General features: G+C 42.1%; 1 protein-coding gene across 5 annotated transcripts in view; it reads right to left on the bottom strand.

Moving 5' to 3' along the window:
• lrch1 (leucine-rich repeats and calponin homology (CH) domain containing 1) overlaps window positions 1-25000 on the bottom strand; it is a 49753-nt gene that overhangs the window by 13997 nt on the left and 10756 nt on the right. Inside the window, exons 2-17 of one of the 5 annotated variants that reach the window (XM_060875658.1) lie at window positions 20306-20450; window positions 18160-18286; window positions 16346-16451; window positions 14933-15069; window positions 14714-14844; window positions 13671-13758; window positions 12684-12789; window positions 11891-11970; window positions 10173-10240; window positions 10010-10072; window positions 9724-9801; window positions 9335-9371; window positions 5193-5306; window positions 2928-2981; window positions 2723-2777; window positions 655-738 (exon numbers count right to left, since the gene is read on the bottom strand). In XM_060875658.1, coding sequence (XP_060731641.1) covers window positions 655-738; window positions 2723-2777; window positions 2928-2981; window positions 5193-5306; window positions 9335-9371; window positions 9724-9801; window positions 10010-10072; window positions 10173-10240; window positions 11891-11970; window positions 12684-12789; window positions 13671-13758; window positions 14714-14844; window positions 14933-15069; window positions 16346-16451; window positions 18160-18286; window positions 20306-20450 — 1473 coding nt within the window. The remainder of the gene's footprint in view (window positions 1-654; window positions 739-2722; window positions 2778-2927; window positions 2982-5192; window positions 5307-9334; window positions 9372-9723; window positions 9802-10009; window positions 10073-10172; window positions 10241-11890; window positions 11971-12683; window positions 12790-13670; window positions 13759-14713; window positions 14845-14932; window positions 15070-16345; window positions 16452-18159; window positions 18287-20305; window positions 20451-25000) is intronic. The other 4 variants (XM_060875659.1, XM_060875660.1, XM_060875661.1 and 1 more) reach the window with 4 other exon arrangements.

The raw sequence follows: 25000 nt of genomic DNA, 5'->3' as shown, positions 1-25000 counted from the left end.
GTCTGTGTTTATGTGTGTGTGTGTGTGTATATATTTGTGTGTGGGTACGTGTGTTTGTGTGTATATGTGTGTATTTATGTGTGTGTTTTTATGTATGTGTGTATCTGTGTTTGTGTGTGTTTATGTGTGTGTATGTGTGTGTGTGGGTGTGTGTCTGTGTGTGTGTGTTTGTCTGAGTTTATGTGTGTGTGTGTGTGTATGTATTTGTGTGTGGGTACGTGTGTTTGTGTGTATATGTGTGTATTTGTGTGTGTTTTTATGTATGTGTGTGTGTGTTTATGTGTGTGTGTGTATGTGTATGTGTGTCTATGTGTGTGTGTGTGTGTGTATGTGTGTGTGTGTGTGTTTGTCTGAGTTTATGTGTGTGTGTGTATGCATTTGTGTGTGGGTACGTGTGTTTGTGTGTATATGTGTGTATTTATGTGTGTATCTGTGTTTGTGTGTGTGTTTATGTGTGTGTATGTGTATGTGTGTGTCTATGTGTGTGTTTGTCTGAGTTTATGTGTGTGTTTATGTGTGTGTGTTTATTTGTGTGTGTTTTATACGTCATCAAAGAAAATAAAAAAATAGAGAAAGTGATTGTGAGAGAAAGAATGAATGAAACTAACAGTAAATTCTGCAGATTAGACAGCATGAGTTAGTGTGAAGACGTACCACTGAGAGGAACACGTCCATCATGAGGCCTAGTGGGTGTGTCTCTACTGATGGACAAAGGTGAGCAAGGGACAGGGGGAGGAGCTACACACAGGAGCACATAGGGAGAAGTGGGAGGGACAAAGATGTTCCACACATGGAGGAGTGTTAGTGCAGACAAGACAGGGGTCAAAGAAAATGTCAAAAATTAGGATTAGACAGTAAATAATACAAAGTTAGCAGCATTTCAATACACACACACACATATACGCACAAACACACACATACACATATACACACAAACATACACACGCACACAAACACACACACACACAAACACACGCATACACACACATACGCACAAACACACACACATACACATAAACATACACACGCGCACAAACACACACACAAACACACGCATACAAATATACACACACACACACACACACACAGTGCTATACAGACCAGCATGAATAAACACTAACGCTAACAATACCACTTAACCAACACTATAATGTACTAACAAGAAATACTAAATACTAAAATAAACAGAAAAACTGATCTTTTACAAATCAAGTTTGCTGCTACGGTGATCAGAACAACTTTGAGACAGAGCGTATCACTAGTGTTAGCTATTAATTAAAGGAAGCGCGAGGCTAATCATTAGCAGGAACTGAATGGCTTTTTTTTAATGCACAGATTAAGTTACTGATGAAGCTACTAATAAATAATAAAGTTAATTATGTAGACTTTTTAATGTTAATATCTTTATTCTGAACGCAGCTCACTACAAATGTTAACGTTAGCAGATGAACGCAGCACACGGCTAACGTCGACGTGACGACGATGACATGCTAACACACATGCAGGTTCACTAGTTTTTACATGGTTTGTGAACTGAACTGTTTCTATGTGATAATCTACAATCTGCACTTTTGTTTTATTCGTTTATTTTACAGTTTAATATCACAAGTATCTATAGATCTATAATGAGGACGAAGGTATTTTGGTCCTGAAAAACACTGATGAGTGAATTTCACTCAATGGAACGACAGCAGTGAAGAAACCCAGCGTGAAAATATGTGGGAACCTTTAGTGATTTATGGATTTATAGTGAACAATGAGGAGAAACCAAATTGTAAAGGCTTGGATTTACAGATAACATAGTAAGGAAGTAATTATGAATAATATTAATAAAAGTGAATCAGATAACAACACAGTTGAAGTCTACACAATATTTCTTCCAAAATAATTTAAAATAAATAACTAAAAATGAAAGGGGCACTTCTTCTTCTGTCTTTTCATTTGTATCTTTATACATTTCCAGACTAAAAAATCAATGTCCTAAGAAGAAATTAGGAGTGTGTGTGTTTGTGTGTGTGTTTGTTTATGTGTGTATATGTGTGTATATGTGTGTGTGTGTGTGTGTGTCTTTGTGTGTGTACTGTATGTGTGTGTTTGTGTGTGAGTTTGTGTGTGTATTTGTGTGTGCTTGTGTGTTTGTGCATGTGTGTGTTTGTATGTATGAGTGTGTGTGTATATGTGTATGTGTTTGTGTGTGTGTGTATGTGTATATGTGAAAGTGTATGTGTTTGTGTGTATGAGTGTGTTTGTATATGTGTATGTGTGTGTTTGTGTGTGTTTGTGCATGTGTGTGTTTGTGTGTATGAGTGTGTGTATATGTGTATGTGTGTGTGTTTGTGTGTGTGTTTGTGTGTATGTGTGCGTGTGTATGTGTGTGTGTATGTGTGTGTATATGTGTTTGTGTTTGTGTGTATGTGTGCGTGTGTATGTGTATGTGTTTGTGTGTGTGTTTGTATGTGTGTGTGTATGTGTGTGTGTGTGTATGTGTTTGTGTGTGTGTTTGTATGTGTGTGTTTGTGCGTGTGTGTTTGTGCGTGTGTGTGTGTATTATGTGTTTGTGTGTGTTTGTGTGTGTGTGTATGTGTGTGTTTGTGTGTATGTGTACGTGTTTGTGTGTATGTGTGTGTGTATATGTGTATGTGTGTGTGTTTGTGCATGTGTGTGTTTGTGTGTATGAGTGTGTATATGTGTGTGTGTGTGTGTGTGTGTACATCATGCTCACCTGATCGAGGCTTCAAGCCGAACGGTGGTGAAAACACTGGACTCTGGGCTTCACTCTGTTATCGTGTTTGTTTAAAATATATTATAATTAAGATGTGATCTATAAACACTTTCCAGGTCACAAAACACACGTGTGTATTTTAAATATTTATAACATAATGTTGTTGTGCTGCTGTGTGTTTTTGGTACAGAACAGAGTTACTCACATTCTCTTGCTCTGCTCGACAGTCGTCTGTCTTCTCCTCACAAATCGTCTCACCCTAAAACATGAAATATATTTCAAAAGAAACTTTAGACCATAAAGTTGTGTTCAGTCACCATAATAAAGTGTGTGAAGAAGTACAACAAGGCCCTGTTCTTTCTTCATTATCTCGTCTTCTCTTCCTCTTGGTAGAACTTGCTGCCAGTTCTCTTTGTTCTCAGTACAGTGTGGCACCAAAAACACTCAAAATCCAACAAAGCCAAGCTAGTCGACTAAAGTCACGAGCTTCCACGTGAACGTGGTGCATATGAAGACGGTCTGAAGCAATAAAACAACTCTCCGGTTTACTGTCTGATCAGGAAGTCGCCATTTTATGTTCTGTCTTCATCGCAAAATCCTTCTAGTGCACTGAAACTCATTCCCTAAAAAACATCTCAGCACTGAAGAGAGAAGCCTAGAACTGTGAGGCAGCAGCACTGTCCGCCGTGTCACAGTGTCACCATAATGTGTGCTTTTATAGTTATGAATCTAAAGCAGCAAGAATCCAACACGAGTCCAGGAACCATCACCAGCACGTTAAAAGTGAAAAGGGGCGGAGCTTCTGTGGGCGTTGGGTCACTAGAAGGTTAATCACATGTCAATCTCCTGTTTACTGAGAAGAGAAATTCTTGTATTTTGGTATATTTATGGGGGACACGGTGGCTTAGTGGTTAGCACGTTGGCATCACACCTCCAGGGTTGGGGGTTCGATTCCCACCTCCGCCTTGTGTGTGTGTGGAGTTTGCATGTTCTCCCCGTGCCTCGGGGGTTTCCTCCGGGTACTCCGGTTTCCTCCCCCGGTCCAAAGACATGCATGGTAGGTTGATTGGCATCTCTGGAAAATTGTCCGTAGTGTGTGATTGTGTGAGTGAATGAGAGTGTGTGTGTGTGTGCCCTGTGATGGGTTGGCACTCCATCCAGGGTGTATCCTGCCTTGATGCCCGATGACGCCTGAGATAGGCACAGGCTCCCCGTGACCCGAGGTAGTTCGGATAAGCGGTAGAAGATGAATGAATGAATGAATGGTATATTTATTTTTATACCAAAAGAGGTCATGCTAACAAAGACTTAGACGTTGAACTGCATTGAAAAATGTGTAAAGTTTGTACGTGTAAAAGTCTGGAGTTATAATACGATCATAGTGAAAGTCGCTGGACTATTATATAAAAACTCGTCCTTCCACCGTGACTTTAACCGGTGAGCTAGAATATAGTTCCTGCTTTATTTATATTATTTGTATTCCAGAAGAGTTATTTCTGATTCTACAATCATCTCTTCCTTTTACCGCTGAGCTCCATCTGTCCTGGAAACTCGTCTAATAGATAAAATCAAAAACAAATATTGTTTAAAGACGGCGTGTCAAATGTGAACGGGGTTTTCTAGTTTACAGTGACACTTCCTGGTGTTGATATGTGCTTACACTAGACATACTGTACACCAGGGACGTTTGTTTTGCACCTTTAAAAACACAAACAAACAAAAGAATACTATAAAACGTTAGGAGATTACGAACCTCCTCCGACAAATATTACAGCTATTTAATGTTCTGGACTTTCACCAACAGTACGCTTTAGATCCGAGGTCGACTTGTCCGCAATTTGAGAACTCGTCACTTTATATATTATTAATAAACATAACATTAATCTATTATATTAGTCTAATTTTAACTCAGTCAACTCTCTAGTTCAATAATCGGAGAGTCGATCGGGGGCTCGGCCATTTTGTCTCGGTCGCACGATCCTTCTGTAGCATTTGCTCTCTTAAAAATCCCACAATGCACCACAAAATGTAGGAAGTGTTGAGACACACTATGTTCTTTTTCTGGAAATGACATCATCATTTCTGAAGCCTCACAGCTAGAGAACATTGGATGAACCAAACTATCTTTGACTTCTTGTAGCTCTGAAATGATTATTTCTTTATATCGCTAGTTTAAGTTTGTAACGATGTTTTTTATTTTACCAGCTAGACTCGAATCCTGCTTGGAGTAAGAAGTATAAGCCACATGACATAGTGACGCATATCTACCTACGGAGCTGACTGAGACCTTATCAACACCTCCTGGTTCTTGTTCTACTGCCCTTTTATTTTTATTTTACTCCACAACATTAAAAATTTCAGAAGAACTGATTAAGATGTGCTTCAAAGGCAGACGTGGTTTCCTGTTGTAGTTTCCTAGTCTAGAAGACTACAGTAAGTTCTCCAGACTACAGCATGTTTTCTAGATTACCTTTTGAGCCACATAGAAGGTGTACTGCTGGCACGCGAGCTGGGCCTCCAGACGAGCCCGTTTGAGAATGTACTGCCTCTTCCTCTGGAACTCCCAGCCTTCATCCGGACCGTCCTTCAATAACAACGACACCGCACGACTCCTAACAGCTTCATGTCTTTAACAGCTAAGGCCACACAAACTATCCACCACACACACTTCACGACGGCTAGCACACAGAAGCAGGAGCTAGCATGGAAGTCCGAACGTATGAGCAAACAGGCACGTTAGAGCCTTACAGTCAGATCCCAAAGGAAGAGTCCACTACTGAGAGCTTTTTATTTTCAATAGAAGAAGAAATCATTATTTTTGAACATTTTCTGTGGCAAAATTTACATATTGTGGCTGTCGGGCGGAAACCTCGTATGTCCAAATTTGGTCAATTTCATATTTTTTCACATATCGATGCTATTGGTCAGTCCCCACGTGGGTCTGTTATTTTTACAAGTTATTAACCAATCTAAAGTCTTGAAAATAGCTTGAGCGCAAATCTCATAACTCCATTGGACACTTCAACTGTCCACCTCTTCCTCACTCCGTGGGAGAGCTTCACGTCATATTTCTCCTCAAGAAGAGTCGCAACGAATCAACACGTCTTCTGAGGTAAATGTCTTCAAAACACTGGGCTCAAAGAAAAAAAATCTTGACCCCCGCTAGTTCTGGTGCTCGTCTGAGGACAGGAATTTAGCGCAAGACAATCCACTGTAACGCGGACTAAACCCTGTGTACTGCAGATAAGGTACGGCGTTTTTTTAATGTCCTGAAGAATAACGGTTTTGGAGATACGAGGATTCCGTCTGACAGCGACGATATATAAAACATGTTAGGAATAAAATCACGACACGTGATTAGCGTCGTGTGATTATTAATTTAAAGTGGATTATTTTCTAATAACAGCGAGTCCTTGTGTGTTTTATTCCTCTTAATCCACAGCGATTTGTTCACAGTTAATGTTGTAAAATACATGTTAAATAAATCAGCATTTACAAGGTATTTAAATTAAATGGATACTTTACTTTACTTTATCCTTTCAGCCCTTTGACCTTGCTGTGACCTTGACCCTATTTGGACCATTTCCCAAATCTGTTTGTTCCAATCATAATTCCACATAAATCCTAACACTCGCGGAAATCTCAGACTTTCGGACGAATACTCCGAAGGTCGTCTGGTCAAACATGATGTTTCCTCCATCGCCACCATTCTGACCAATCAGATTCGAGAATTCAACAGTGCTGTGGTATAAATTTGTATAACACACTGCGTCTTCTCTTAACGACTAACATTAATAAAAATAGTCCAGCGCCTTCTACGTTAAGCTTCGTCCTTCCTGCTAGTTTCAGTTAAAAGAATTAGTAAATAATCGAATAAACCTGTTAACCTGACCTTAGTTAGTACAGCAGTGGACATTTGGATCCGACTGACAGACTACAGACAGACTGATCACGTCACTGATCACATCACACATCCAACACATTCCTATACGTGCTACATTTTACTGAACACATGACAACACACAAGCGCACACAAACTCATGCACACTGCCACAAGATCGTGACACATTTACACACAGTTTACACTCACACCACACACTCACACACACAAACACACACACAATACATACACACACATACACACGCACACATACACACACACACCACACACACACAAGCGCACACAAACTCATGCACACTGCCACAAGATCGTGACACATTTACACACAGTTTACACTCACACCACACACTCACACACACAAACACACACACAATACATACACACACACATACACACACACATACACACACACCATACACACACACAAGCACACACAAACTCATGCACACTGCCGCTACCACAAGATCGTGACACAGTTTACTGACGTCTGAAGCTCAGGAAATGGAGGACAAACATTAAAGTGTTTCAGAACTACACCTGCACATGCAGGACCATGAGACTGTCTCTATGGTAGGAAGTGTGTATGGTCTTCAAATCCTACTCTGGGGTTTTACAAGCAGCCACAGAAGCATTTCCACAAGAAACTGGAGACATCTCAAACTCAACAAAGAGCCAAATAAACACACACACACACACCACACTCACACCACACACACACCACACACACCACAAACACACACACCACAAACACACACACACCACACTCACACCACACACTCACACCACACACACACACCACACACACCACAAACACACACACCACAAACACACACACCACACACACCACACTCACACACCACACACACCACACTCACACCACACACACATACACATACACCACAAACACACACACCACAAACACACATACACACACACAACACACACCACACTCACACCACACACACATACACACACACTCACACCACACACAAACACACACACAATACATACACACACACATACACACACACCACACAGACACACACACACCACACACACACACATACACACACACTCACACATACACACACACATACACACACCACACACACACATACACACACACCACACACACACACCACACACACACATACACACACACCACACACACACACACACACACCACACACACATACACAGACACACACACCACAAACACACATACCACACACACCACACTCACACCACACACACACCACACTCACACCACACACACATACACACACACTCACACCACACACAAACACACACACACAATACATACACACACACATACACACACACACCACACAGACACACACACACCACACACACACACATACACACACACTCACACATACACACACATACACACACCACACACACATACACACACACACCACACAGACACACAGACACACACACCACAAACACACATACACACACACCACACACACACACACACAACACACATACACACACACACCACACAGACACACACCACACACACACCACACACACATACACACACACCACACACACACACACCACACACACACACACCACACAGACACACACCACACACACACCACACACACATACACACACACCACACACACACACCACACACACACACACATACACAGACACACACACCACAAACACACATACACACACACCACACAAACACACATACCACACACACCACACTCACACCACACACACACCACACTCACACCACACACACATACACACACACTCACACCACACACAAACACACACACACAATACATACACACACACATACACACACACACCACACAGACACACACACACCACACACACACACATACACACACACTCACACATACACACACACATACACACACCACACACACATACACACACACACCACACAGACACACAGACACACACACCACAAACACACATACACACACACCACACACACACACACACACAACACACATACACACACACACACACCACACAGACACACACCACACACACACCACACATACACACACACCACACACACACACACCACACAGACACACACCACACACACACCACACACACATACACACACACCACACACACACACCACACACACACACACATACACAGACACACACACCACAAACACACATACACACACACCACACAGACACACACACCACACACACACACACACACACCACACACAACACACACACACACCACACAGACACACACACACACACCACACACACAAACACACACCACAAACACACACACACCACACACACACCACACACAGACACACATCACACACACACATTTTCTCATCGCTCAGGCTACAATACATCATATATACGTTTACAGATTTTTCTAGCGATGTGTTTCTCAGTATCAGTCGTGTACAGACGTACATACACATGCTTTGATAAATCAGAAGGACGATTGTGCCGTAAACATAAAGTCTCTCAACAACTTTTGCTCTTCGCTATAAAAATGACCAGCGTTATAATGTGTTATAGATGTGTTAGGTTCTAAACCAAGAACTTTTGTGAGTAAATAAACATCACAATGACGTTAACCTGTTATCATGACCTGTAATATTAGTACAGGTTGATGGGAAACATTCTACAGAGGTGACACACGGGAAACGTTACCTTAGGCGTCGTCTGTCCATCTTCACTCTCCTGACCACTGAGGGGGGGAAGAAAAGAGAATAAAATAAAGACTTATAATTCACCTTAATAACGGTGATGTCATCCTGTCTTCCCTGTTACAGCTTCCCTGTTTTTCCCACGCAAAAAACTATAACTATTAGAAAGCACTAACACTGGAGACTCCTTACAGAAATCTTGCCTTTATTAATCTTTTTTCTTTGTCAACTTTTTCGTCCGTTTATTATTACTCTGAAAATAAGTGTTATAAAGTGTCCACTGTACGAGTCCCTATGAATGAGCTGTTTCTAGAGAACTGTTACTGCATGAAGATAAATCAACATTGGTGTGAGTTCAGTGTGTTATCACAGTAGAAATGTCTCACGTCTTACTTAAGAGATTCGTCCACTGTGACCATTTCCACTGGGTAGAGTTTAATTCCAGACAAATCAGATGAGCTCATGTTCACTCTGAACACACACACCACACACACACACACACACACACCACACACACACACATAAAGATAATAAGTTCATTCAAAACCTCCACATAAACTGAAATTCATCAGAGTGAATGAATTAAATCAGGATGATGATGATTATATCTCATGGTTTTGGCTTGTAATATGAATTGCTATTATATTGAGTATCTGGTTAACAGGTGAACATCATTCACCTGTTAGGATTCTGCAGCAGGTCCACTGCCTCTTTCAGAGGGCTGATCAGGTTAACCTTTGACCTGTATGAGAGAGAGGGGTGTTATTAAGGTGTAGTTATGAACTCCAATGAGCCGAGTGGAGACAGAAGGATGGAAAAAGAGTCAAAAACAGGATACTCACGACTGCTCAGCTGCCCAGTTACTGTCTTCCTCGATTCTGAGGGGCTCGTCGAAGTCAACACCTCGACCCTACACACACACACACACACACACACACACACACACACACACACACACACACACACACATCATCTCCAGCTGCAACTTGTCATGTGACGGCACAGTAAGGGACTGACTGGCTGAAATTCATAATAGGCCTTTGTTACTGCAGTGACTCACACACACACACACACACACACACACACACGCAAACACACATACATATACACACACACATCCTTTTGCCAGTTCCAGATACTGAAACCCACTTACAAGTTCACAAAATCACCAGCTGGCTTAAAGAATGAAAGCTATGACATAGCAAATAAAATCTCTGAACTGTTTATTATCAGACCCACGATGCCCATGTGTTAATGTTAGCACAGGAAGTTAGCAAGCTCAAAGGAGAATATGTAATAAAGGGTAACGAAGCAGATTTCTGCGATACATAATGCTTGATGATTGATGTGAACATTAAAGGTGGGGTCTCCGTTGTTTGAGAAATGCTTCAGAAAACTACAAAAACAAAAACAAAACTAACGTGTAGCCAATGAGCAGAAAGGGGCGTGTCTTGTCAATATGGGCGGAGAGAGTGTCAATACAGGCTTGGGACCCATTTGGGTTAGGGGCGTGTTTGTTTTGTTGATTTCAAATGTCAACATTGGCTTTCAAACAACGGAGACCCCACCTTTAACTGAAGCTCTTGACTTGAGTCTGAATGAATTTAATGTACTGAGCTGCTGCCTCATGATTGGCTGATTGGATAACTACATAAATAAGCAGGTGTCAGGACTCAGCCCAGATTTTAGCCACATGCTTTCATGTTTTTAGTTAATAAAAATTCAGTTTATTTTATGCTACCCTGCATTTGGGTCTATTTTATCCCCGCGTCGCTGACAGTACCTATATATATATATAGGTTATATATATATTATATATACCTATATAAAGATTTACACCATAACTGCAAGTAACAAAAATTAGCACCGGTTCAATATAAATTTTCTAATTATATAGTGAACAGTATTGGAATCCACATACATAAGTATGTACAGTTAATTCATTCACTCATCTTCTACCGCTTATCCGAACTACCTCGGGTCACGAGGAGCCTGTGCCTATCTCAGGCGTCATCGGGCATCAAGGCAGGATACACCCTGGACGTAGTGCCAACCCATCACAGGGCACACACACACACACACACACACACACACTCATTCACTCACACAATCACACACTACAGACAATTTTCCAGAGATGCCAATCAACCTACCATGCATGTCTTTGGACCAGGGGAGGAAACCGGAGTACCCGGAGGAAACCCCCGAGGCACGGGGAGAACATGCAAACTCCACACACACAAGGTGGAGGCAGGATTCGAACCCCCAACCCTGGATGTGTGAGGAGAACGTGCTAACCACTAAGCCACAGTGCCCCCTCAGTACAGTTAATTCTGTGTAATAAATTGGCTGAACAATACAATGAAACATTTTTCCTACAGTTTGCTTGTAGTTTTGCATTTAAATCATGAGCAGCTCATAACCACACAAAACAGCTTTGTGAACACTGCAGAACAGAAGTTCAGAAGAAACACACCTTCACCTCACCTCACCTTCCATCAGGTGAGCAAATCAACGTAACTGCTAAAAGACCACAGGAGGTCTGGGATGTGTGACTTACCTTGATGTAGTTGATGAATCGAGTCGTATAGGAAGAATCTCTGTAGCCAAACTGTCCTGAATCTGAAGGGCCTTGGTCTGCTACACACAAACACACAAACACACAACACTTCAGTGTGAAAAAAAAAAAGACATACATACACACAAACCTGCTCATCATATCATAGTAATATTTGCTTGAACCTTTCCTGCCTCGCTTTACTCTTTGGAAAGAATCCTGAATCATTAAATCACATAGAAATATGTAAATAACAGACACGGTCAAAGACGTGGACAATCATCCAGAGGTTTATATTAGTATATAAATATATAATATATACGTTGTCAGAAAGATGAAAAAGTCTACAAACGTATAAACATGGCGTGTTGTTTTTTGTGTGAATTCTAAAATAAAATAATGATCTACTGAAATAAAAAAGGTCTCTGTGCAGTGCAGCTGGTTTCCCTCTAAAGCTTTCAGCAACCTCCTACAATTCTCCCTGTGTGCTGACAGCTACTTCCTCTCATGTATCTTTACATCCTAAACCCTGCCTCAGGTCAAACCCTGGTCTCTCTCTCTCTCACACACACACACACACACACACACACACACAAACACACACACACAGCCATGTGGAATTACATAACAGTCTGTTGTCTTTGGTCTCAGTGTGTTGGTGTCAGCAAGAGGATGTCTGAGTTCCACTCCTTTCACTTCCTACAGTGTGTTTGTGTGTGTGTGTGTGTGTGTGTGTGTGTGTGTGTGTGTGTGTGTGTGTGTGTGGGTGTGTGTGTGTGGGTGTGTGTGGTGTTACCTGTCATGGAACTGATATGCTCGATAGAATCATCTTTACATATTCCTTCCTCTTCTGTGATGTTGGACATGGGGACATTAAGACTCAGACTGTCCTCGTCAGATGGCTAACACACACACACACACACACACACACACACACACACAAATGAAACACACACACACAAATATAATACTGATTACACATTGACCATTTTCAGTGTTTACTAACGTGTGTAGAGTTAAACAAAGTTTAAGAGAAAACATGACACTACACACACACACACACACACACACACACACACAGACACACACACAGACACACACACACACACACAGACACACACACAGACACACACAGACAGACATACACACACACAGACACACACACACACACACACACACACAGACACACACACAGACACACACACAGAAACACACAGACACACACAGACAGACAGACACACACACAGACACACACACACACACAGAAACACACAGACACACACAGACACACACACACACACACACACACACAGAAACACACACACAGACAGACACACACAGAAACACACACAGACAGAAACACACAGAAACACACACACACAGAAACACTCACACAGACAGAAACACACAGACAGACAGACACACACACGGACGGACACACACAGACAGACACAAACACACACACAGACACACATACACAGACACACACAGACACACACACAGACACACAGACAGACACACACACAGACACACACAGAGACACACACACACACAGACACAGACACACACACAGACACACACACACACACACACAGACTCACACACAGACACACACAGACAGACACAAACACACACACACAGACACACATACAAAGACACACAGACACACACACACACACAGACACACACACACACAGACACACACACAGACACACACACACACACACACACACACACAGACACAGACACACACACAGACAGACAGACACAAATGCAGACTAACCTCTGTGGCAGAAAGCCGCTTGTCTCCATTATCACTTCCCAGCCCAGAGTCGCTGTCAAGCTTCCGATGTTGATCAATGTCCTCCGTACTGAGAGAGAAAAACAAATACATAGAGAGAGAGAAGGAGCTAATGATCCTCATCTGAAACCTCTCTCCTTCACCCTCCCTCTCAGCAGCTATGTCACATCCTCAGTCTATTAAAACGGTTCCACTGAGACCAGACGAATTACGTACGTCTTTCTTTTTTTATCTGCCACTCATATCATTGTCTAACTGGCTCCACTTTCTCATGCCTACAGCCTGAACAGTTACTACAGACTGTCATCTGTGTGTTCAGGTGTGTGTGAGGTGCAGAGGGTTAAGTTCAAAGTAATGGTTAAGGTGTTGGACAAGTGTTCGGTAGGGCTTTTAGTTCAAGTCCCAAGAGCAACAAACCTGCACTGCTGGGCCCCTGAGCAAGGCCCTTAACCTCTCATCTGCTCTAGATAAATATGTCTTACTTATATGTTTATTAAGGCTGTGAGTATTTGTAAGTATATCCATATATTTGTGTCTTGACATAATGGAAAGTGCAAGAAAATAAGATCTCCTGCATCTCCTAAAGCCTCCATCCACAAGTCTTAATGAGGCCTCCTGCCTGATCTAGAGTTAGACTAAGACCAGTAAGCAAGAGCCCCCAGTTCCCAGGAAATCCCATCCAAACACGTGTCAAAGTGTCTCCTGCTTCCACCAATAAGGTTCTGCCACCAGATTATGAGAAGCAGCTCCAGTTGCCCAGCTCTGAGGTGTCTACAAAGGTATATTCCATGTTGGTCACTATCCGAACCTCTCTCATTCTCCCCCATAGCTTTGGGTCCTTTAGGAGACTTTACAAACCCACTGGTATGCTGGTTCTCTGGTGTCCCAACCTTCTCACACCCAGATTGTGGGTTTTCTGCATAACTGTGTCACTATGTGTAAAGACTACAGGTGAACTACACAGTCTGTAAATCGGAACCTCTCTAATCCATGACGGTTTATAGGTATCTGTCTATAAATCTGACCTGCCAGCGGTGGGACGTGATAGGCCGAGGTGGTCAATAACAGGCAGGTAGAGGGCGTCGGCCATCTTGTCGCTGCGACACGACTCCATTGTGAGGTACTTAAATATGTGCACCTTCCCTTTTATACAAATCTGCAACAGACAGACAGTCAGGATAATAAATCATCACAAATGTTTCTGTGTGTGTGTGTGTGTGTGTGTGTGTGTGTGTGTGTGTTACCTGTGCTGGAGGGCTCTGTAGTGGGTTATTCTCTAGATGTAGTGATTGGAGCTGAGTCATTTTGCGGTAGCAGATTGGAATAGTGGAAACTTTATTACAGGAAAAATCAAACTTTACCAGAGGTAGATCTGCCAAGTCTGTCTCACACACACACACACACACACACACACACACACACACACACACACACACAGAGTTAAGAATACAGACTGATGCTGTTATCACCCAGATTTTAATAATTATCACAGGACTAAAGTAACAACATTGCTGACAATTTTGTCTTCACAACAAGAGATAAAGATCTGTTCATTAATGACCCGCTCACGGAAACACAATTTACACAATTAATAATTACTTCAAGGATCATCGTGTAAGAGAACAGCAATAAATCAGGGGCTCGACCTTTCACAACCTTTTTTAACATCTTCCATCAATGCTAACTGGATACTACGGACAATATCTCACTCTCTCATGTTCTACCACTTATCAGAACTACCTCGGGTCACGTGGAGCCTGTGCCTATCTCAGGTGTCTCACATACACACACTCACAGACAAACACTCACAGACACACAAACACTCACTCACAGACACACAAACACTCACTCACAGACAAACACTCACAGACACACACACACTCACAGACACACACTCACAGACACACAAACACTCACAGACACACACACACTCACTCACAGACACACAAACACTCACAGACACACAAACACTCACAGACACCCAAACACTCACAGACACACACACACTCACAGACACACAAACACTCACAGACACACACTCACAGACACACAAACACTCACAGACACACACTCACAGATACACACTCACAGACACACAAACACTCACAGACACACAAACACTCACAGACACACACTCACAGACACACAAACACTCACAGACACATACACACTCACTCACAGAAACACACTCACAGACACACACTCACAGACACACACTCACAGACACACACTCACAGACACACACGCACTCACTCGCAGACACACAAACACTCACAGACACACAAACACTCACAGACACCCAAACACTCACAGACACACAAACACTCACAGACACACACACACACTCACAGACACACAAACACTCACAGACAAACACTCACAGACACACACTCACAGACACACAAACACTCACAGACACACAAACACTCACAGACACACAAACACTCACAGACACACACACACTCACAGACACACAAACACTCACAGACACACAAACACTCACAGACACACAAACACTCACAGACACACAAACACTCACAGACACACACACACTCACAGACACACACACTCACAGACACACTCACAGACACACACACACTCACAGACACACTCACACTCACAGGCAGTATATTATGTCTTATTTAAGCTCTGCATACCTTCAGGCAGGACACACAGAAGGTTCCGGCGCACGTTGAGTTCTCGTAGAGCTTTGAGGCGTCCGATCTGGCGCGGGAGAGCTGTGACCTCATTACAGCTCACATCCTGAATGGGACAACACACACACACACACACACACACACACATACACAGTTGTGTAGATTAATCAGAAATTACTGGAGCTGTCAATAGACAAACAAGTCCCAAAATGATCTTAGATTTGTCTCATATTTTCAGGGTGAGTTTAAGCGAGTCTCAAAAACCTTCTAGCTTCTTTTTATCAGAGGTGCCAATATTTCTGGAGCTGGGATTATATAATTACAGTACTATATGTCTTATTATACATGTATAATGATACATAAATGATCGTTTCCTTTATTGAAGGTTAAGGTTATTAACTGTGTGAATAAGTTATCGCCCCTACGTGTAATAACTGGCTTCTGAAAGCTGGAGATCAGACTTTAACAGCCCTGAGGAGGAACTCTTCTGCACAAAGGGAGCTCAGGGTTTGTCCAGGTCACTCCAACACCTTCATTATCTCTCTTTGGAGCCGTTGAGATGTGGATTTGACAACGTGCTCAGGAGCTTCAGATCACAGACTGATGACCAGATCATTTCCATCAGGATTCACATTTGTGTCATAACGGAAAGTCACCTAGACCGTGCAGCAGCCTTGCATCCCCACACCACCACACCACCACCACCATGTTTCAGTGATGTTCTAAATGTCAGTATAGTGTGTGTGTCTGTGGACCAGGAGGAACCGACCCATGTCTTCTAAAACTGCAACGGTGAACATCACAAATCCATCTTAACATTATCCAAAAAGGTCTGGAGTCATCACTGTGTCCCTCTTGGTTGGCAGCTCTGTTACGAACATCAATTTTATCTCATGGTAGAATCGTAATCCTTGAGCTTATCTGAAGTAAGCGAGGCCTGCAGTTCCTTAGATGTTCATCAGGGCTTTCTTGTGACTTGCTGGAAAAGTAAACAATGTGCTCCTGGAAGAACTTTAGAAGGCCGAGTCTTTACAAAGACTCCATGTGTGTCTTCACTGGTAGGAGTTTAAAAGGAGAATCCAGTGCTTGCAAAATGGTGTGTGTGTGTGTGTGTGTGTGTGTGCATGGGTGTGTGTGTGTGTGTTTCTCTGCTGTGCCAAACAGCAAAATAACCTATGATTCTGGAATGACCTGCAAACCTCTCTCTACATCCTCCCACATGTCACTCACGAGAGAACTTTAACTGAGCTGAAATTTTTATGTATATGCAAAAAAGTCAACAGAAATTTAAAAAAGACTGCAAGCGCACACACACACACACACACACACACACACACACACACACACACACACAAACTGCACCATCCCCAATGAGAGTTTCTTACACACACACACACACACACACACACACACACACACACACACAAACTGCACCATCCCCAATGAGAGTTTCTTACACACACACGCACACACACACACACACACACACACACACACAAACTGCACCATCCCCAATGTGATCTTCTTACACACACACAACACACACACAAACACACACACACACACACAAACTGCACCATCCCCAATGTGAGCTTCTTACACACACAACACACACACACAGCACCATCCCCAATGTGAGCTTCTTACACACACACAACACACACACAAACACACACACAGCACCATCCCCAATGTAAGATTCTTACACACACAACACACACACACACACACACACAGCACCATCCCCAATGTGAGCTTCTTACACACACATACAACACACATACACACACACACACACACACACACACACGTACCAGTTCCATGAGACTGGTGAGCTGGCCGATGCTTTCCGGCAAAGCGTTGAGTTTGTTGTTGCTGGCGTTGAGGACTCTCAGGGGAAGACCACACACACACACCGGCAACACTGACAGCTGGTTGCGACTAAATGTTATAGAAACAATGGATGAAAAAACAGTTTTTCAAGCAACATTCAAACACCTAAAAATAGCTCACTTTGTTTTTCACTCCTACGATGTTTGGGAAGTAAAGTTTTAAAAAAAAATCTTTGATCTATAAAGCTGCGATACAAATAATAAGAATGAGGGATAAATAGAGAGAACGATTTTTGGAATTAATGATGACATCACAAGTTTACCAAACACACAGCATAAAGAAAAATATCTCACTCACTCTCTCTCACTCATCTTCTACCACTTATCCGAAAGAAAAATATCATTCACTGTTATTTTAATAAATATAATCGAGGTGTGTAATGTAGAGGAAGTGATGCGGAGCCACCAGGCGCTGATACTGGATAAGAAAACAACTAAAGTTAGAACTAAAACTAACCTAAACTTCTGTGAGTTTTGAGACTAAACTTCACACACTTAATACTAGAGAACATAATGCGTAGTGTAAGTCATGTAGTACATCGGTTGGGACGCAGCTCATGTTTAAAAGATGAACAGAACGACGTTTCATCTGTTTCCTGTCACATGCTTTTTTTTCTGTTTCTTCGCTTTGTCTGTTTTAACAAAACTAGAAAAGCTGCACTCGCATGTATTACGACTTCTTAACATTAACACGATGCATGATGTGTATTGTAGTGACAGATATTTTCAGTGTATCTACAAGGACACGAGACTGAGACTGAGAGACGGCACGCTGCATTGTGTAATTACTACACAACAAATAACACTTTAAACTCCAGTTTCATGTCAGAAATTCTTTTCGATTTTACAAGGAAATAAAAAAGTACATTTTCATGATGACGTTTCCTCTTTCTCGCTCACTCCACTGGCCCCTGATCGTGTCAGCTGTGATCATATTTCTAGAAATACTCGTTCTTCAAGTAGTTGACAGTAATTCAGTCCGTTGTGCGCCATTGTGTGTCTTTGTCACATTTGGCAAATTTTTATCACGGTCATGTGAAATGCTTCAGAAAACTGAGTCGGGACGACAAACTAAACAAAAATCAAAACAAACGTGTAGAGCAGAAAGGGGTGTGTCTTGTCAATATGGGCGGAGAGAGTGTTCAGTGCGCATGTGTGACGTTAGCAGAAAGCGGTTTTAACATTGACATGGAGGATAAAAACAAAGAAAGAAAGAGAAGAAAGACTTACGATAAGGTAAGAAGTAGGACGTGTTAATATAGGATCAGCTTTCCAGCGCTGGAGAGAACTGAAGGAGCAGGAAGTTGGTCACATATTCACAGATTGGAGTTTCCCGAGTCAATAACTCCTGAGCTAAACGCTGTTACTACACAAATAACACCTCTTTTCTATCGTAGTAATGTAGAGACGCAGCTACAACCGTGTTTTGTGTAGTAACAGTGTTTAGCTCAGGAGTTATTGACTCGGGAAACTCCAATCTGTGAATATGTGACCAACTTTACTTAAGACGCCGAGGCGCTTTTTTCCTTCTCGATAGGTGAGTAACGTTGGTTTTGCTTTGTTACACAGAACTAATATATGTCTTTGTCCTTTACATGATTATGCTTGTGTGTCATTTTTGCTTGTTTGTTTATCTACAATCGTATTGTTCTTCCCTTCAGCTATGATAAAGACACATTTCTTTCCGTTAGTTGCCTGGGTTACGTATGTTTGTGTGGGCGGAGCTATCAATACAGGGGTGGGACCTATTTGGGTTAGGGGCGTGATTTTATATGTCAACATTGGCTTTCAAACATCGTGCACCGCACCTTTAAGTTATAATAGAAATATTTTGTCCTGCTGGTTTATATCTAAATTTCCATTAGCAAGATGTTTAAGTTATGTAGAATGACTTATTTCCTCAATTATAATATCAATATCAATTCTGTCAATATCAACAAATGTTTACATACAAATCAGTGTTTATAAATGTTGACAACTAAATCTTACTATTGTTCATGATATTTTATTCATTAAAGATGTGTTGTACCATATGATCTTGTTATTTAATGACCTATGATTAAAGTACCTGATATTTAATGACGTGAGCGACTGCAGGCTGATGATGGTGTCAGGAATGCTTCTGATACAGTTGTGATAAAGGTTCAGCGTTTCCAAGGAAACAAGCCGCGTGACCTCAGGAGGAACTTCTGTCAGACGATTCTTTGAAAGATCTGAGAAAAGATTTAAAAAAAAAAAAAAATGAGGGAGAAGTGTTGAGAAACAAATATACACAAAGTTCGATCAAAATTAGCATGTCATCGATCACGTACATGTCATCGATCACGTGCGTGTCATCGATCACGTGCATGTCATCGATCACGTACATGTCATCGATCACGTACATGTCATCGATCACGTACATGTCATCGATCACGTACATGTCATCGATCACGTACATGTCATCGATCACGTACATGTCATCGATCACGTACATGTCATCGATCACGTACATGTCATCGATCACGTGCGTGTCATCGATCACGTACATGTCATCGATCACTCTGCAGAGCTTTAACATTGTACACAAACATATAAAATTCTGCTCACGATGATGGATGAGGATCAGCCGCTGTACTGTTTCCTTTGTAACAAGCTCTTTCGAGCTCTAAGTAAAGACATTAGCATTTTAGCTTGATTTGTAATTGCTAGCAAACATTCTGAAGCTTGAAAGCCAGGTGATGAGTTTCTACAATGCGTAGAAACAATGATGAGTTTCTAAATCCAACTCATGATGATTCATAGAGATGTTCATCAGCTGAAATAATAATCTACCTGATGTGTTATGAAAGTGTTAGACGGTGTTTATAACCCTGTCCTGAAGAAACGTCACTACTTCTGCTTCCAGCGTCACCTCCTTCACCAATAATCGATGACTGGATCCACTGGCAGTGTTTAGATATATATGAGGTATTTTTTATTGATTTCATCTTTAACGTCCCGCTGTGATGTAACTATATGAAACAAACACTGATGTTAATGTAAGATATATAACTGTGTGCTGTTATTATGAGGATAATAAACACTGAACACTGGAGAGATGCAGCGACATGAAGCACCAGCAGACCGTCACAACACCGTACACTGATTACTGCTGTAAATACACACGTGTGTAAAACAGCCTTTTATTTACACGTGTCTATGTTTCTATATCATATCATATTTTTAGATTTATATTAATTCTGCATTGTAGTGCAATTGTGTGCCACAAGGAGGCACAATTATGTTTGTGTGTGTGTGTGTGTGTGTGTGTGTGTGTGTGTGTGTGTGTGTGTGTGTGTGTGTGTTGTGTGTGTTCTAAAGAAGGATTCCAAGGCTAAGGCTATTTCCTGAAGAAAAGTTTTGGGGAAACCCACCTATCTTTCTGTCTGTCTGTCTGTCTCTCTCTCTCTCTCTCTCTCTCTCTCACACACACACACACACACACACACACACACACACACACACCACAGGTGCCATTGTTCAATATACAGTACTGTGACTTGGCTAGGATTTTCACTTAGAGTGGAAGATCAACAAGGAAGCCTGTCTTACATCATTGTCAGTAAGAGCAGGAAAGACCACACACACATACATACACACACACACACATACACACACACTCACACACACACACAGACATACACACACAGTCTCAAGGATTCATGGTTTAAGAGCCATAATTGGAAATGTAGAGGAACAGCTGGCACTGTACATGCCTTAAATTGACGTCACTGAATTGATGACAAATAATGAAAGTGTGTGTGTGTGTGTGTGTGTGTGTGTGTGTGTGTGTGTGTGTCCATCCGTCCACTTTGGTTTCTTTTAAATGCATTTTCCACAAAGTTATCAGAAACACAAATTCATTCCCATTCCTCCTCTTACACTCCCACACACTCACACACTCTTACTCACCCTAACAAACTGAACACTGGAACAGCAAAACCAGAACTGCTCGACTCCAACACACACACACACACACACACATACACACACACACACACACCTAAACTCCAATACACATACACACAACCCCACACACCTAAACTCTGACACACACACATACACACACACACACACACACACACACACACACACCTAAACTCCAATACACATACACACAACCCCACACACCTAAACTCTGACACACACACACACACCTAAACTCCAACACACACACACACATACACACACATAAACTCTGACACACACACACATACACACACACACACACACACACACACACCTAAACTCCAATACACATACACACAACCCCACACACCTAAACTCTGACACACACACACACACACCTAAACTCCAACACACACACACACATACACACACATAAACTACAACACACACACACACTCTCACACACACAAACACACACCTAAACTCCAACACACATCACACACCTAAACTCCAACACACATCACACACCTAAACTCCAACACACACACACACAAACACACACCTAAACTCCAACACACACACAAACACACACCTAAACTCCAACACACAGACACACATACACACACCTAAACTCCAACACACACACACACAAACACACACCTAAACTCCAACACACACACAAACACACACCTAAACTCCAACACACAGACACACATACACACACCTAAACTCCAACACACACACAAACACACACCTAAACTCCAACACACAGACACACATACACACACCTAAACTCCAACACACACAAACACACACTTAAACTCCAACACACACACACCTCCACACACCTAAACTCCAACACACATCACACACCTAAACTCCAACACACACAAACACACACCTAAACTCCAAAACGTATACACACACCAACCTAAACTCCAACACACACACTCTCACACACAAACCCACACACCTAAAATTCAACACACCCACACACCTAAACTCCAACACACACACACACATATACACACTGAAACACACCCACACACCTAAACTCCAACACACACACACAAACGCACACAAACTCCAAAGCACGCACTCACACACATGTATTTTGGAGTTCATGTGTGTGTGTGTCCGCTTGCCATAAATAATTTATAATTTGCATTCTTAGAAAAAATAAAGAGTTTAGTTGGTGTATTATTTATGTTTGTTAAATGCTGGCATTAAGTGTGTGTGTGTGTGTGTGTGTATGTGTGTGTGTGATGACAAAGGATAAGCTGGTAAGTGTTTCTAGGGGAACAAGAATACAAAGAGATAATATGACAGGCCTCCACACGTTCACACACACACGCTCTCTCACACACATGCTCACACACACACACACAAACACACACACACACACACACACCCCCCTAAGGAGTTCTGCAATAGATATAAGTATAAACAAACAAACAATACATACAAACAGATCTACATCCACATGTGAGGTGTGAAAACTGGAGCAGAAAATAGAGCTGAAATCATGACAACGTAATTAACACTCAGTGACCCATCTGTGGGGTCTCGTTACTGTACCTTCATGTCCATGGCTCACTCTACTGTTTCTGTATAATAAAATTCATTCATTTGTTAATTCTCAGATCCAATCTTATTAAATTCTATAGAGTTAATAAAGACAGATGATCATTCCCTGGACCGTGAGGTTCTTCTGGTTTACAGGAAACTGTTTGATGATCTACATACGATTCAAGCTAAAATCAGTGGAGATCAGCATCCGACCTGCAATCTTCTGGAGGCTCCGCCCTCTTCCTCTACGTAAACACCATGAAAACCTGTTTTCAAAAACATTTTCCTGTCAACATTGAAAAGATGTTTGACTTTAAACGTTTCTCCTCCTTAGACGGTGCTTTTTTAGTGGATCATTCACTCACTCACTCTCTCACTCATCTTCTACCACTTATCCGAACTACCTCGGGTCACGGGGAGCCTGTGCCTATCTCAGGCGTCATCGGGCATCAAGGCAGGATACACCCTGGACGGAGTGCCAACCCATCACAGGGCTCACACACACACTCTCATTCACTCACACACTCACACACTACGGACAATTTTCCAGAGATGCCAATCAACCTACCATGCATGTCTTTGGACCGGGGGAGGAAACCGGAGTACCCGGAGGAAACCCCCGAGGCACGGGGAGAACATGCAAACTCCACACACACAAAGCGGAGGCGGGAATCGAACCCCTGACCCTGGAGGTGTGAGGTGAACGTGCTAACCACTAAGACACCGTGCCCCCCCTTATTGTTAGTAAAGTTCTAAATGTCCCAGTGTGAACATGCTGAAGTCGAATGAACAGTATACAAAGCGCTCGGATCTTTAGCTTTACATTACACGTAACTGACAGTTCTTTATACTAGTGTGTGTTTGCTACGTCCCTTATAACGATGTTCCAGTAAGATTACTACATGTGAATTCATGTTGGAGACAACGCCTTAATTTTATTTGGATCTCATAACAAGTAGGAACATAGACCCAGATCAGCTCTGCTAAAAAAAAGCCAGTTTAGATCAGCATGGATGAGTAGGAGAGAAGATGTGTGTGAGCAAGATGCGTGACACCATTAGAACATGGACTTGGTCACCAAGCGCTAATCGATATAGGGATCGCTAAATCTCGACTTCCTGTCTGTACTGTATACAGCACGAGTAGGCAGCACCGTGTTGTGTTTCGAACACCCACATAGTGGAATCGAGCACTGATTTAAAACTGGGTTTATATTCGGAGGCCCGTGTAACAGAATATCTCTCAGAGTCCTCAGTCACCTCAG

This window comes from Tachysurus vachellii, chromosome 8 (genome assembly GCF_030014155.1).
Source record: "Tachysurus vachellii isolate PV-2020 chromosome 8, HZAU_Pvac_v1, whole genome shotgun sequence".
Classification (NCBI taxonomy): domain Eukaryota; kingdom Metazoa; phylum Chordata; class Actinopteri; order Siluriformes; family Bagridae; genus Tachysurus; species Tachysurus vachellii.
The sequence above is the reverse complement of the archived record's forward strand: the minus strand, read 5'-3'. Positions and strand labels throughout refer to the sequence as shown.